Raw genomic sequence first — 13,263 nt, 5'->3', positions numbered from 1 at the left:
TTTTTCTGGCTTTCTATAATTATTTTATTGTTTGTACAATTTGAAACGTGAAAATGTAAAACATTGTTATAAACAAAATAAAGACCTTCAAGTAATAGCTGTTAAATTTTACAGAACAGCTTGGTTATTGACACTCCAAGAATTAGGAAGCAGACAAGACCCTTTAGTGCCACAAAAGATGAACTGGCTGAATTGTCTGAAGCTGAAAGTGAAGGAGATGAAAAGCCCAAACTCCGGAGACCCTGTGACCGTTCTAATGGCTATGGAAGAACCGAATGCTTTAGAGTAGAGAAAAATCTGCTAGTTTATGGGTAAAATATTGTTTTTAATGTTTATTTTAAGTAGTCTGGTATATAAAGTTACAGGAAACATATGCTATATTCTAGTATAGTTTTTATTTGTTAGAATCATTAAAATCTATTTTTAAAATACCCTGAATTTCTATGTGTAACGCAGATTTAATAGCAGAATGATGGGATAGCCTTAAGTTTTTAAATTATAAATGTCGCACTAAAGTCAAACTCCTTGTTCTCAAATTTGCATATTCAGTAATACAAAATGGATAATATTGTTATCCATTATTGAATAAAATATCCTTGAAATTACTATACCATGGCTCTGCATTTTACTCATGGGGGAAAAACTTTATGAGGCAAATCCTATTAATGACAAAATGTGTTCTTTGCAGTTTTCGGGCCTTTTATCCGTGAGTTATGTTTATCTCTAGAACTTGACTCAATATTAATGTAAACATACCTTTTTTAACCAGATGGGGTCGATGGAGAGAGATTCTGTCTCATGGCCGTTTTAAAAGGCAGCTAAACGAGCATGATGTAGAAATCATTTGCCGAGCCCTCTTAGCATATTGCCTTGTTCACTACCGAGGAGATGAGAAAATTAAAGGCTTCATATGGGATCTCATTACTCCAACTGAAGATGGGCAGACACGAGAGCTACAAAATCATCTAGGTAAGAATGTTCTTTTGTTTTCCTTTTAAATTTATTTTTAGTTATATAAGTAATACTTAACATATTCCCCTATAAAATATTAAAGCATTACAGATAATGTTAAAGAACCTTAATTTTCACTCTCAATTCAAGTTCCAACTTCAGAATATACCAGTGGTATATTCATTACAAATTTGGTGGGTTATATGTATTGTTATCAAATATATTTCGGTTTGCAAGTTGTTGACCCAATGATATGTCTTAGAAGTCTTTCCATCTGTCTTCATATAGCTCTATCTCTTTCTTAAACTTCTGCTTAGTAGTCCATAGTATGGATATTCTATAATTTAATATCTCCTTTAATGGTGCGCATTTAGGACGTTTCCAATTTTAGACAATTAAAAAACAAGTTTCAGTGAAGATCCTTGTACATTCCTCCTTGTGCACATGAATAAATCTTTCACTAAAGTAAATATCAAGAAATGGAATTGTTGAGGTACAGCATATATACATTCTTAGTACCTGAAATGTGGTCTTTGGATTAACAACATCAGCATCTCCTTGGAGCTTCTTGGAAATGCAGAATCTTAGGCCTCAGACTTACTGAATCAAAATCTGCGTTTTGACAAATTCCTCAGCAATTAGTTTGTATATTAAAGTATGGGACACATTGTTACACATTTCAAATTTTCAAAAATAATTTGCTGTCCAATGTATCTATACCAATTTACAATCATGTCAGAGGTATATACAAGTACTTTTTCTCCACAGCCTTGCTAACAGAACGTTCTCTGCATAACTTTTTTATAGCATAAAATAATTGAATTTTTTATAAAGATAAAAAAAACTACTATGCCCTTAAATTTGTGTTAAAATTTTCTTCTATTTAATCAACAAATATCTGTTATGTGCCTGCTATGTGCTTGTTGTGCAAGGTGCTGGGAAGATAAGAAGAAACAAGATAGACAAGATCCCTGAGCTCATGAACCTTATATTCTGGCCAGGTAGACAGACGTAATAAGAAAGTAGAGGGCCGGCCCCATGGCTTAGCGGTTAAGTGTGCACGCTCCGCTGCTGGCGGCCCGGGTTCGGATCCCGGGCGCGCACCAACATGCTGCTTCTCCGGCCATGCTGAGGCCGCATCCCACGTACAGCGACTGGAAGGATGTGCAGCTATGGCATACAACTATCTACTGGGGCTTTGGGGGAAAAAATAAATAAATAAAATTATTTAAAAAAAAAAGTTAAAAAAAAAAAAGAAAGTAGATAAATTAGTTAAATAATTGCAGATTCTGATAAGTATGGTGAAGTATAAACTGCTGAAATAGAGAACAGCAGAAAGCGCCTGTTTTAGATTAGGGTGGTCATTGGAGGCCTGTCTTAATAGGAGGCAATGAAATTAATGTCACGAGCTGACTTCTGGTAAAGATGGAAGATTCATACAAATATAATCTCACTCTTTCTTCTTGAAACGCCACATATATGTCAATAAAGAGAAGAAAAATTAAGACATTAAGCTTGATAAATCCTACAGGCAAAAGTTCTAGTTTCCTCAACAATAAATAGTGGGAGGGGAGGAAATGGAGAAGGTGTCTATAAACCAGTGGTTCTAAACCAAATGTGATTTTGTGCCCTACTCCCACTCCCCACCCCAGGTTGTCACAACTTTGAGTATGTAACTGGCATCTAGTGTGTAGAAGGGAAGAGTGCACAGACAGCCCCCCCACAGTGAAGAACTATGCAGCCCAAAGTGTCAGTAGTGCTCAGATTGAAAACCCTGCCATAACCTAAAGAGATGATAGAGTCTTCAGCCAGTTGCAGCATGTGGGCCCTATTTGAATCCTGATCGAAACAAACAACCCAAGGGAAATTTTTTATTATCTTTATTAGGTAATTGGAAACTAGATTACCAAATATTAAGAAAGTGTTATTACATTTCGTAGGGCTGATAATGGTATTGTAGTTGTTTTTTTTTAAGGATGCCTTATCTTTATATATATTGCTAAAAGACACACAGATATTTGTTAATGAAATGATTGATGTCTTAGATTTACTTCAAAATAATATACAAGGTTGGGGAGTGAACAGGGTATAGATTAAACAAAATTGGCCATGAGTTGATAATTATTGAAGTTGGATGATGGTACATGGTGAGCCATCATATTATTCCATCTATTTTTGTATATGCGTAATTCCATAATTAAAATATAAATAGGCATAAACTCTCAATAGTGGAGAGAATGGGAGAGGAAAAAGCAACAAAATTTTGGAAGCTGGAAGCAAATACATTAGTATTAACTAACTTAACCAACTAGAGAGACCTAAATCTTAGTTCAGCAGTGGGGAAAGCCAGGAACCAAACTGATTTGCTTCATAGATGACCCAAAAGTTGCGGGAGTTTCTGACATCAGGAAGCTTTGAAAGTTGTGGTAAAGGACAGGGGCTTTGATTAAGAGTTGTTTAAAAGGGAATCAAATCCCTAAATACCCTCTTCAACTCCATGTAGCCAGGATGAAGACTGAGTGCAAGTTTATTCTCTGGAGAGGGTAAAACAGAGGATCTCTGGCTTGCATTGGTAGTTGAGGTATAGAGCTACTAAATGGGAATTAAAGGAATGTATGTATACTTGACAATGCCATACTCAAGGAAGAAAACTAAGGGATTTTCTTTGGTGAATCTGACCAGGCTAAAACCTAAAGATAACAACAGGAAAAAACCATCAAAGTTACCCTTCAGTGAGTCCACCGTCAGTAAGTTCCTCCTGTTCAGGCTACCTATCAACTTTTTGGTCTGTCGTTGTCAAATATGAGCAACCAACCAAAGATATCGAACAGCTGAGGAATGTCTCCAACATGAGAGACAGAGACTAAAAACAAACCATTAAAATGAGCTTGGAGGAAACGAGAATTATAAAAGGAAAAGACAACTTTTTAAAAACTATTATTAATATCTTCAAGGATACTTCAAATATACTTTGATTTTGAAGGAAGAATAAGGTGCTGTAGAAACGTTCAAAGTACAAACAGACTTCTTATAAGTTGACATGTAGCAGAGATTGTGATGAATCTGAGAAAATTTTGTTAGGGAGAAGTTTAAAACTATAGAACATCTACAGATTTTATTAGGAAAATTTAAGTATGTGTATTTTTAAATATGTACTATTTAGTTTCCAAACCAACAAGGGTGAAGAGGACTGGAATACAGAAAAATATTAATATAGAACAAACTACAATTTAAAGTAGAAGGCATTAATTGGGATAAAAAAGGGATAATACATAATAATAATAAAACAATCTATAAAAGAAGATATAACAAGTATGAACTTGTAAGCACTGAACAAAACAGTCTCAAAATATAAAGGCAAAAAAACCCACCAAAATTATAAGGAGAAATGGACAAATCCACATAATCCTTCTATTTATCATTGTGATAGAGCACCTGGCTTGTAGAATACAGCAAGGAGAAGATATATAAGATAAGAATTGAAAGGAAGAATTAAAACTGAATTATTAGTAATTGTGAAAAATTATAAGTGAAACAACTCAAGCATCATTGAAGATTAGTAAACATGAGGTGGTATAGTCATACAATAGATTTTTACACAGCAATCAAAATTGATGAATTAGAGCCTCATGAATCAGCAAGGATACATCTCAAAAAAATATCTAGAGAAATAAATTACAGAATTACATGTATGATATAATGTGTGAAAAATACTAAATATTTCTCCAACATACGAGTATAAACATGCATGGAATGAAAAAAACAGTTTCAGGATAGTGATTATCTCTGGGAAGGAAGGAGTGAATTGGACTTCAACTATGTATTATTTCCTTTAATAAAAAACCAAATATGGAATATGTTAAAATTAAGAGTGGGAATACTTTTTTGTATTTTTGAAATATTTCACAACAAAAACGTCAAAGAAAGAAAATGAATTTAGCTCTCTTAAACAGGAACCCACAATGCCTAAAACCTAATCCGTGTTATTAGTAAAATCAGTTTTGAAAATCAGAGGCGAAAATTTATTTTGTAACTAGGGAAGCAAAAAGTAAAACAGAGGAACAGGTTTGATCTGTGGTCTTTACATTTGGATAAAAATAATGTTTTTTGGAACAAAAAGGAAATCAGAATGATTAATTTGAGATACAGAATTTTGGGTATTTGGGGGAAATTGTGTGGTGTAAAATCATGTTGACTTATCTTGTGATTGGGTCAGTACTGTTACCATTAATATTTTAAAGATTTCTGTATAGCCTGCACAGACCTCTGAAAGTCTTCAGAAATTTCTTGCATTGGAAAAAAAATCTGCAATTTCAAATTGCAGATCTTTATACAAATTATCCCTGATTTCATGTGTCCTTCTCATTTTAACAGGCCTATCAGCCCCTGTCCCCAGGGGTCGAAAAGGGAAGAAAGTAAAGACTCAGACAAGCTCATTTGATATACAGAAAGCAGAATGGCTTCGAAAATATAATCCTGAGCAGCTGCTTCAAGATGAAGGCTACAAAAAACATATAAAACACCACTGTAATAAGTAGGTAGTAGGGTATTTTTAAGACAACTTGTTAGAAGGTTACTTTTCTGAGTTTATTAACAATCTTAAAGCATGCTGATTTTGAGTACAGAGACAGTGTGGTCTAGGACCAATCCTAATCTTAATCTTACAGAGTATCCTTCAGCAATCATGGTGCCTCTTATGTCAGTGTTTTCATCAACAGAGAGAGAAATAAAACTGGCCTTCAAATGATCTCATTATATCTTACTTGGATATTAAATAAAGATGCTTGTGAAGATTTTGGAGAAACTTATTTTATGATGTGGTAGTAATGAGATTTATTTAATCAGACGTAATTATTATTATTTCATTATAAAAATTCTGTATCCAGGGCCGGCCCTGTGGCTTGGTGGTTAAGTGCGCGCGCTGCAATGCTGGTGGCCTGGGTTCGGATCCCGGGTGCGCATTGAGGCACCACTTCTCCGTCCATCCTGAGGCCGAGTCCCACATACAGCAACTAGAGGGATGTGCGGCTATGACATACAACTATCTACTGGGGCTTTGGGGGGAAAAAATAAAATAAATAAAATCTTTAAAAAAAATTAAAAAAAAATAAAATAAAAATGTTGTATCCAAATTCTTTTCTAATTTTAATCCCATGGATGAATTTTTTTAAATAATTAATATCTTTGTGTCTTGATTTTTTTTTCCCCTCATTTTTAGAGTTTTGCTTCGTGTAAGAATGCTGTATTATCTAAAGCAAGAAGTTATTGGAAATGAGTGTCAGAAAGTATTTGATGGAGTTGATGCAAGGTAAGTTAAATGACGTTTATATTTATTTTTCAGTAACATGATGAGGCAAAAATTGTATGACCAGAAAATTGTATATAAAGTGGCTCCTTATTTAGTGAAATTCACAAGAAGCAAAATCCACTAAATTTAGAGAATTAACCCTTGCCAATTTGCCTTTCCTCTATAAATCTCATCTTTGGCTGTGTCACTAAAAGTTATAACATAAAATAACAGTAATAACAGCAGTAGTATAGCTTTCTGCCACCAAATCTAAAATTTAACCTTTCTGTGCTCATTCTTCTTCGCTCTTACTGCAGTGGAAGAGTTTTTATGGTGATTGACTTTTATGTCCACATCTGATCCATTCAACACCCTGGTCTCTGAGTTCCTTGACCTTTATCTGCTATCTTTTTTTCTCCCCACCACAGCTACATACTCACATGGTCGTATACTTAATCTTGCCATTACCAGTAACAGAATTCTCTCTTAAATCTGGATTTCGACCATCACTTACTTCCTTCCAACTCACTTAACTTGTGTACTTTTCACTATAATTCTCTGACTTTATCACGATGTCCCCACGTCTTACCACTTACTCACTATCCATCACCACATTCCTGCCACCACTTTCCTCATTATTCAACCTATATTCTATAGCCCAGCACTCTACTAACTAAAATCCTGTGCCTGCCTTTCCCTCTGTTCTACATATGTGGCACAACCCCAACCCACGTTAAATCCAAACATCCACTCACTTCTTGCCTATACCTAAGCAGTTGAGCATTGATCGAGAAAATCAAGCAAACCCTGCTGAATTGACTCACTTCAAATTTATGAGCATTGATCTCAGATGAGATTAAACACAAACAAGCTGTTTAACCACCATGAGTAGTATATTCACTCTCCTACTCTTTAAGAGGACCATTTCACACCTCTCTCCTCAAACCATCTTCCCACCCTATTGCCACCACCCTCCAATGATGACTTTGCTATATATTTCATGCTATATATTGCATATGTGTACACCTGTTCCTTCCCTCGGGATACAGTAGAAATGTCCCTCCTTCTAGGGCAACTCTTGTGCCTTGAAACTTGTCTCTTATGTTTTAAGGACTTTACTCCTGTAGTAATCTCCTTTCTTTCCTGAATCATCATTTTTTTCCCCTCTTCACTGAGTCGTTCTCCTGACATATATGTATATCTTAATATCATTCACTTAAAAAAGAAAAGAAACTCCTGTAACACACATTCTACCACTCCATTTCTCTGCTTCCCTTCACAACAAACCTCTCTAAAGAGTTGTCTGTGTTTACTCTCTCTACTTTACCTTGCATTTTCTCTTCAACCTATTCCAATTCATCTTTCATCCCCACTATCCCACTGAAATGGTTCTTAACAAGGCTGCTAATGACCTAGAATGTGATCAATTCTCTAAACTTAGTCTACTTTGCCCTTCTTCTTGAAATGCTGTCTTCTGTAGGCATCCATCTACTTTACCCACCTGGTTGAGCCTTTTCCTCACTGGTCTTTCCTTTTCATTTTCTTTTGCTAGCTCTTATTCCTCTAATAGATCTGTAAATGTTGGAAGGACCAAGAGCTCTGTCCTCAGCTCTCTTTCTTGTCTACACTTTCTCCTTAGGTGAACTCATGCAGTATCATCATACCAAATATGATCTATAAACAGATAACTCATATTTACATATTCATCCCAGACCTCTCCCTTGAGCTCTAAGCTCTGAGTCAGCTGCCTCCCAACTTGAAAGTCTAATTGACATCTTAAACTTTCCCTGGTTCTCCCAAATCTTCTGTCTCCAGTCCTTTCCCTCCCACTTTCCCACATATATGCCTTCTTCATCCTAGTAAATATACCACCCAGTTGCTCTGGTTTCATTCTTGATTCCTCTCTTGCCCTCAAACCCTACAGGAAGACCTATTAGCTTAACAAAGTATATGCCAAATCTGAGTGCTTTTCGCTATCTCCTCTGCTAAGTCCCCAGTCCAAGCCACCATTATCTCATGCTTAGACTTTTGCAGTGGCCTGCTAATTGGGTCTCTCTGCCTCCCCTTTGGCCTCTCTACAGTCTGACCTTCACACAGCCGCCAGAGTGATCTTTCTAAAGCAGAAATCAGGTCTAAAGCAGAAATCAGGTCATGGCACTCCTCTTCTTAAAACTTTCCAGATGCTTCTCATTTCTCTTAGAATAAAATCCAAACTCCCTGTGGCCTACGAGGTTCTACGTAACTCTGACCTCTTGCTTCACTCTGTCCTCACTCACAGTGCTCCAGCCACACTGGTGTTCTGTTCCTCCGCCATGTCAAGCTCATTCAATGCTATTCCTCCTGGTACAAATACTCTTTCCCCTGATCTTCCACAGAACTGCCTCTTCAAATCATTCAGGTCTCAACTCAAGTTTTACCTCCTCAGCTAGGCCTTCCCTGCCCACCCTAGCTAAAGCAGCCCACCAGTCACTCACTGCTACTTAACATTATTTTTTCTCATTCTTGATGCCTATTACTATTAAAAATTATACATATTATTTTTATATTATCTTTCTCTTCACATTACAATTTAAGCTGCTTGAAGGTGAAGTATGCTATCTATCTTATTGATCATTATATTCTCAGCCCCTAGAACCTGGGACATAGTAACGCCCAGTAAATACTTGTTGACCAATTGACTCCTGTTTTCCCTTGGCCTGCCTGGATCTTATCCACTTGTGATGTCCCGGGAGCTGTGATCTATGAATTATCCCTATGTTGCATTTCATAAATCTCCCCCTCTCTAGCTTCTCATTTGGATTTTAACGTGTTTACATCTCCCTCAACATACATAGACACACACACAAACATGTAACAGTTTTGGACCCAATATCTCCTCACACTACCAGATTATTACTCTCCTTGATTTCACAGCCAAACTTCTTTTAATAAGTATCTGTATTTGCTGTCTCCTTTTTCTCCTCTCTCATTCACTATGCATTCCACCACAATTCAGCTTCTACCATTCACTTTAAGAAGTTCTTCACCACATTCTTGCTATTCTATGGATGTACCATAGTGTTTACCTTACTTTACATTTATTGACCACTTCCTCCTTCTTAAAATGCTTCTGTGATACCATTCTCCTATAGATTTTCCTTTTAGCTTTCTGCTTTTCAAGGTGCCTCTTCTACCTGCTTCTTAAATGTCTTCACATAAGCCCTTTCTTGTCATTTACTTTTCTTGGGTGTCCTCATCTTTTCTGTGGCATCAATTTTTATTTTTATACTGATGTCTTCCAAATGTGTCTCTCTTGTGACCTTCAGATATACATTTCTCAATTATGCCATGATTACTAATGCCTCCAGGCCTTTACATTCTTGCTGGAACATTCTCTTTCCCCCTTTCCTCCATTATCCCTCTCTTATTGCTCAGCTGACATCAACTCATCGTTTCCTGACCTCTCAAGTCTGGGTTAGACACATACCCAGAGTACCACGCCACAGCACTCATCACACAGTATTGCAGGCACCTCTTCACAATGGCAGGGGTATGTCTGTCTGATTATTGCCATTATCAGCACATAATAAGTGCTATTTAAATATGTTTTGAATGAATGATCTAGCCTGGGGAAGTTAAAGGAGGCTTTATGCAAAAAAAAGCACATGAACTGAATCTTTAAAAACAGATATCAACAACAGGAACGCATGCACGATATTATATTCTTTTTGTTAGCAGTTAACGAACACTTAACATGCATATGGCACATTTGAACATGAGGTATATGCTAAGTGCCTTTTATTCTTTACTCTAAACAGGAAAACCTTCCACATTAGATGATAATCACAATGTTTTGAGCTTAGAGTGCCACCTGATGGTTGGTAAGGGGAACTATCTGACCCACTTTTCTCCCCGCTTTGGGGATCCTATCTCCAGCGTTCTTCCTCTTTCCTTTATCTTTCAGTGCTTGTGCTTTGTTTAGTCCTGGTCAGGAAATCAATCAAAAATAAATATCTTTTTTAACTGTATGTTTCCTCATCACTTTTTCAACTTTTGCTGTATCACAGGAAAATCATTCTTCCTCTTTCTGTTTTTCTGCACTAAGCCAGCAAGCACTGATTGTGACCCTTCTGTTTTTAAGCAAAATTAAGGATAACAAGATGTTCATTTAAGTGCGGAAAATTTTCTTTAAGAATCTAAAGAAAAGTTTCCATCCATTTCTCCATATTCCTTGGGATAAAAACTTTTTCTGCTGGCAAAGCGCTTATGAAACAGTTATGAAAAGTAATTTCTTAACCATTTTTTGTTTCATTTACTTATAAGACTTATAGGTCTTTTTCATTGTCGTCCTTTATTTCAGCTATATTAGTGGTTAAATATTGGATTCTTGTGGACTAGCTCAGGAACATATTGACCATTTATCAGTTTATTTCTATATGAAAATTTATTTTGAGTTACCAAAGACAGTAAACTTACAAATGAACTTTTGTCACACAACTTAAAGTAGGAAACTCCCCATTTCTTCAAATCTATAGGCCTTTGTTAATTTATGAAATTATAGTGCCAAGACAAAGAGAAGAAATTCTACCTAATATAATTTGTGTTATATTTGATTATATCTCTGATTCTTTGAAAATTGATAATTCATGAATATCAAATAGGGAAATTCTCAACTAGAATATTTGATTTCCTAAGGTAATTTACCCTATCCAATCTCTACCCCTTCTTTGAGTATTGATTAAAATATAGGGCCGGCCCTGTGGCTTGGTGGTTAAGTGCGCGCGCTGCGATGCTGGCGGCCCGGGTTCGGATCCCGGGTGCGCATCGAGGCACCACTTCTCTGTCCATCCTGAGGCCGAGTCCCACATACAGCAACTAGAAGGGTGTGCAGCTATGACATACAACTATCTACTGGGGCTTTGGGGGCAAAAAATAAAATAAATAAAAAAAAAAAATAAAATAAAATAAAATATAAAATTGGTATATGTTTATATATTGTATGTTAATATATATACTGTATGTATTAATGATACTTATTTGCTAATTGTTGTCAGACATTAGCTCTGTGCTAGGCTAGAGGAGACAGTGGCTTGAACATTTCAGTCCTTCTGTGCATGGCATCTTTTCCTTTTTAGAGGTGTTGTATGTTACTTGCAGAAGGTTTCTGGGAAAGTAATAATTTCAAGTGATGAGCAAAGTAAAAAGAAATTACGTTTGCAGAATTACAAGTGCTATAGTTGTTTCATACCCATGAAAACAGCAAAATTACTAAATCATCATGGATTTATTATAATTTTTAGTACTTTATTATTTTGTCATTTTATGGCATGATATTATTTATATACAGTGTAAAATTAGCACTTTGAGTGTTTTTATCAAATTGTGAATCAAAAACTTATCATTTTCTTTTACTTGTAAGCAATTGTAAGCAATGCTTAATTTTTCGGTTTGATTTTCTTAGCTATAGTGGAGCAGAGACATCAGTTGTTTTGCAGCCTAAGGGAATTCACTTGCCCTTTTATGGCCTTAATCTCCTAATATACAAAACGAAATACTTAAACCAGATGATTTTTGTCAGGTTGTTTGCTGACATAAGACTCTACTTTCTAATAGAAACTTTTGTCTATATATAAAGGAAATTAGTGGAAAGAATATGATTCCTTAAGAGTAAAGTAAACCTTGTTGAAACTTATTTCTTCTGTTGAGCTTAAGTAACTTATGTAATTAAGTAATCTATGGTAACTTCATTGATATTGTGCGATTTTGTAATTTCAGTTGGTGGTAATTGTGGAAAATAAAAAAATGACAGGCAAATACGTGAAGCATTAAAAAAAATCAATGAAATAAAATCTTAACCTCTTTTTATTAAAAACCATAATGCTTTACAAGTTAGGTAAAGTTTTTGCCTCCTCTTTGCCTTGTTTGTAATAATTCATAATGCTATATCATGATTTTTTTTTTTAAGTGACATTGATGTTTGGGTCCCAGAACCAGACCACTCAGAAGTCCCTGCTGAATGGTGGGATTTTGATGCTGATAAGTCACTTCTCATTGGAGTTTTTAAACATGGTAAGTGAGAAGTAAGGTGGGTAGAGTCTTCTTCTATGTATAGTGTAATTCAACTAGTTCTTAGTTTATTGATTTCCACTCACAGCTTTATTCCAGTGACACCTGTGTTATTATATATATCATATAAAGCATACACTACCCAACTGTGTCTGTCAGTCACTACATTTCCTCATGAAGGGGTGACATATGTGACTTGTTCCTCTAGACATAAGTCTCACACAGGAAGAGTTCTTATGTAAAATGTGTTGTGTGTGTGTGATCAGTTTTTCCTCTTTTTCATTTTAACTGATAAATTTAATCTAGATTTTTAAATATACTTATTTCCAGATCATGTAATATTTGTGATAATTTCTAGAAAATTTTAATATAGGGTCCCGTTAGTCCAGGAACATCATTCACTATAAATATGAGCAATGCTTGTGTTTATATGTCTTTCTTCTTTTTATCCTTTTTACTTTAATAATTGGTAATCCCTCCAGGTTATGAAAAATATAACACTATCCGAGCAGACCCAGCATTATGCTTCTTGGAAAGAGTGGGAAAACCTGATGAGAAAGCAGTTGCTGCGGAACAGAGGGCAAATGATTACATGGATGGGTATGTGCCTTTCAGAGTTATGAATTCTCCATACATCTCTATGAACATCAGCATATTCTATGTCAATGATGTTTATCTTTAATGTACTAGTAAGAGAATTGGAGTGTACAGTCTAAAAGAGCTAATGATACTCTAGGAAGTTAGCACTTGTCCAACAGAGTATGATCAAGGCAGAGACTGGACCTCCCTCCACCCATTCTTTTGATGAGTCTTTCATTTTTCCATTCTTAATGGTCATGGCCATTAAGGCCATAAAATTCTAGAGGCATAAGAGGAAAGAAGACAGCTAAGACTATTACAATTGAAGAGAAATATGATGTTGTTCATTATACCTGTTATAAGGCCTTTATTATCTTTCTTTTCTTACCAAAAGAGAAGAG

The 13,263-nt window shown here is 35.6% G+C and overlaps 1 protein-coding gene across 13 annotated transcripts in view; it reads left to right on the top strand.

The window, feature by feature from the left end:
* Positions 1 to 13,263, top strand: part of CHD9 (chromodomain helicase DNA binding protein 9) — a 226,719-nt gene that overhangs the window by 181,536 nt on the left and 31,920 nt on the right. For all 13 annotated transcript variants that reach the window (XM_087420261.1, XM_087420262.1, XM_087420263.1 and 10 more), the window contains 6 exons: positions 115 to 311; positions 770 to 969; positions 5,326 to 5,485; positions 6,170 to 6,259; positions 12,183 to 12,286; positions 12,766 to 12,883. In XM_087420261.1, the coding sequence (XP_087276387.1) occupies positions 115 to 311; positions 770 to 969; positions 5,326 to 5,485; positions 6,170 to 6,259; positions 12,183 to 12,286; positions 12,766 to 12,883 (869 nt within the window). The remainder of the gene's footprint in view (positions 1 to 114; positions 312 to 769; positions 970 to 5,325; positions 5,486 to 6,169; positions 6,260 to 12,182; positions 12,287 to 12,765; positions 12,884 to 13,263) is intronic.

Source organism: Ceratotherium simum, chromosome 30 (genome assembly GCF_057802395.1).
Source record: "Ceratotherium simum simum isolate JZ-2026a chromosome 30, ASM5780239v1, whole genome shotgun sequence".
Classification (NCBI taxonomy): domain Eukaryota; kingdom Metazoa; phylum Chordata; class Mammalia; order Perissodactyla; family Rhinocerotidae; genus Ceratotherium; species Ceratotherium simum.
This window is presented reverse-complemented; position numbering and strand designations above follow the sequence as displayed.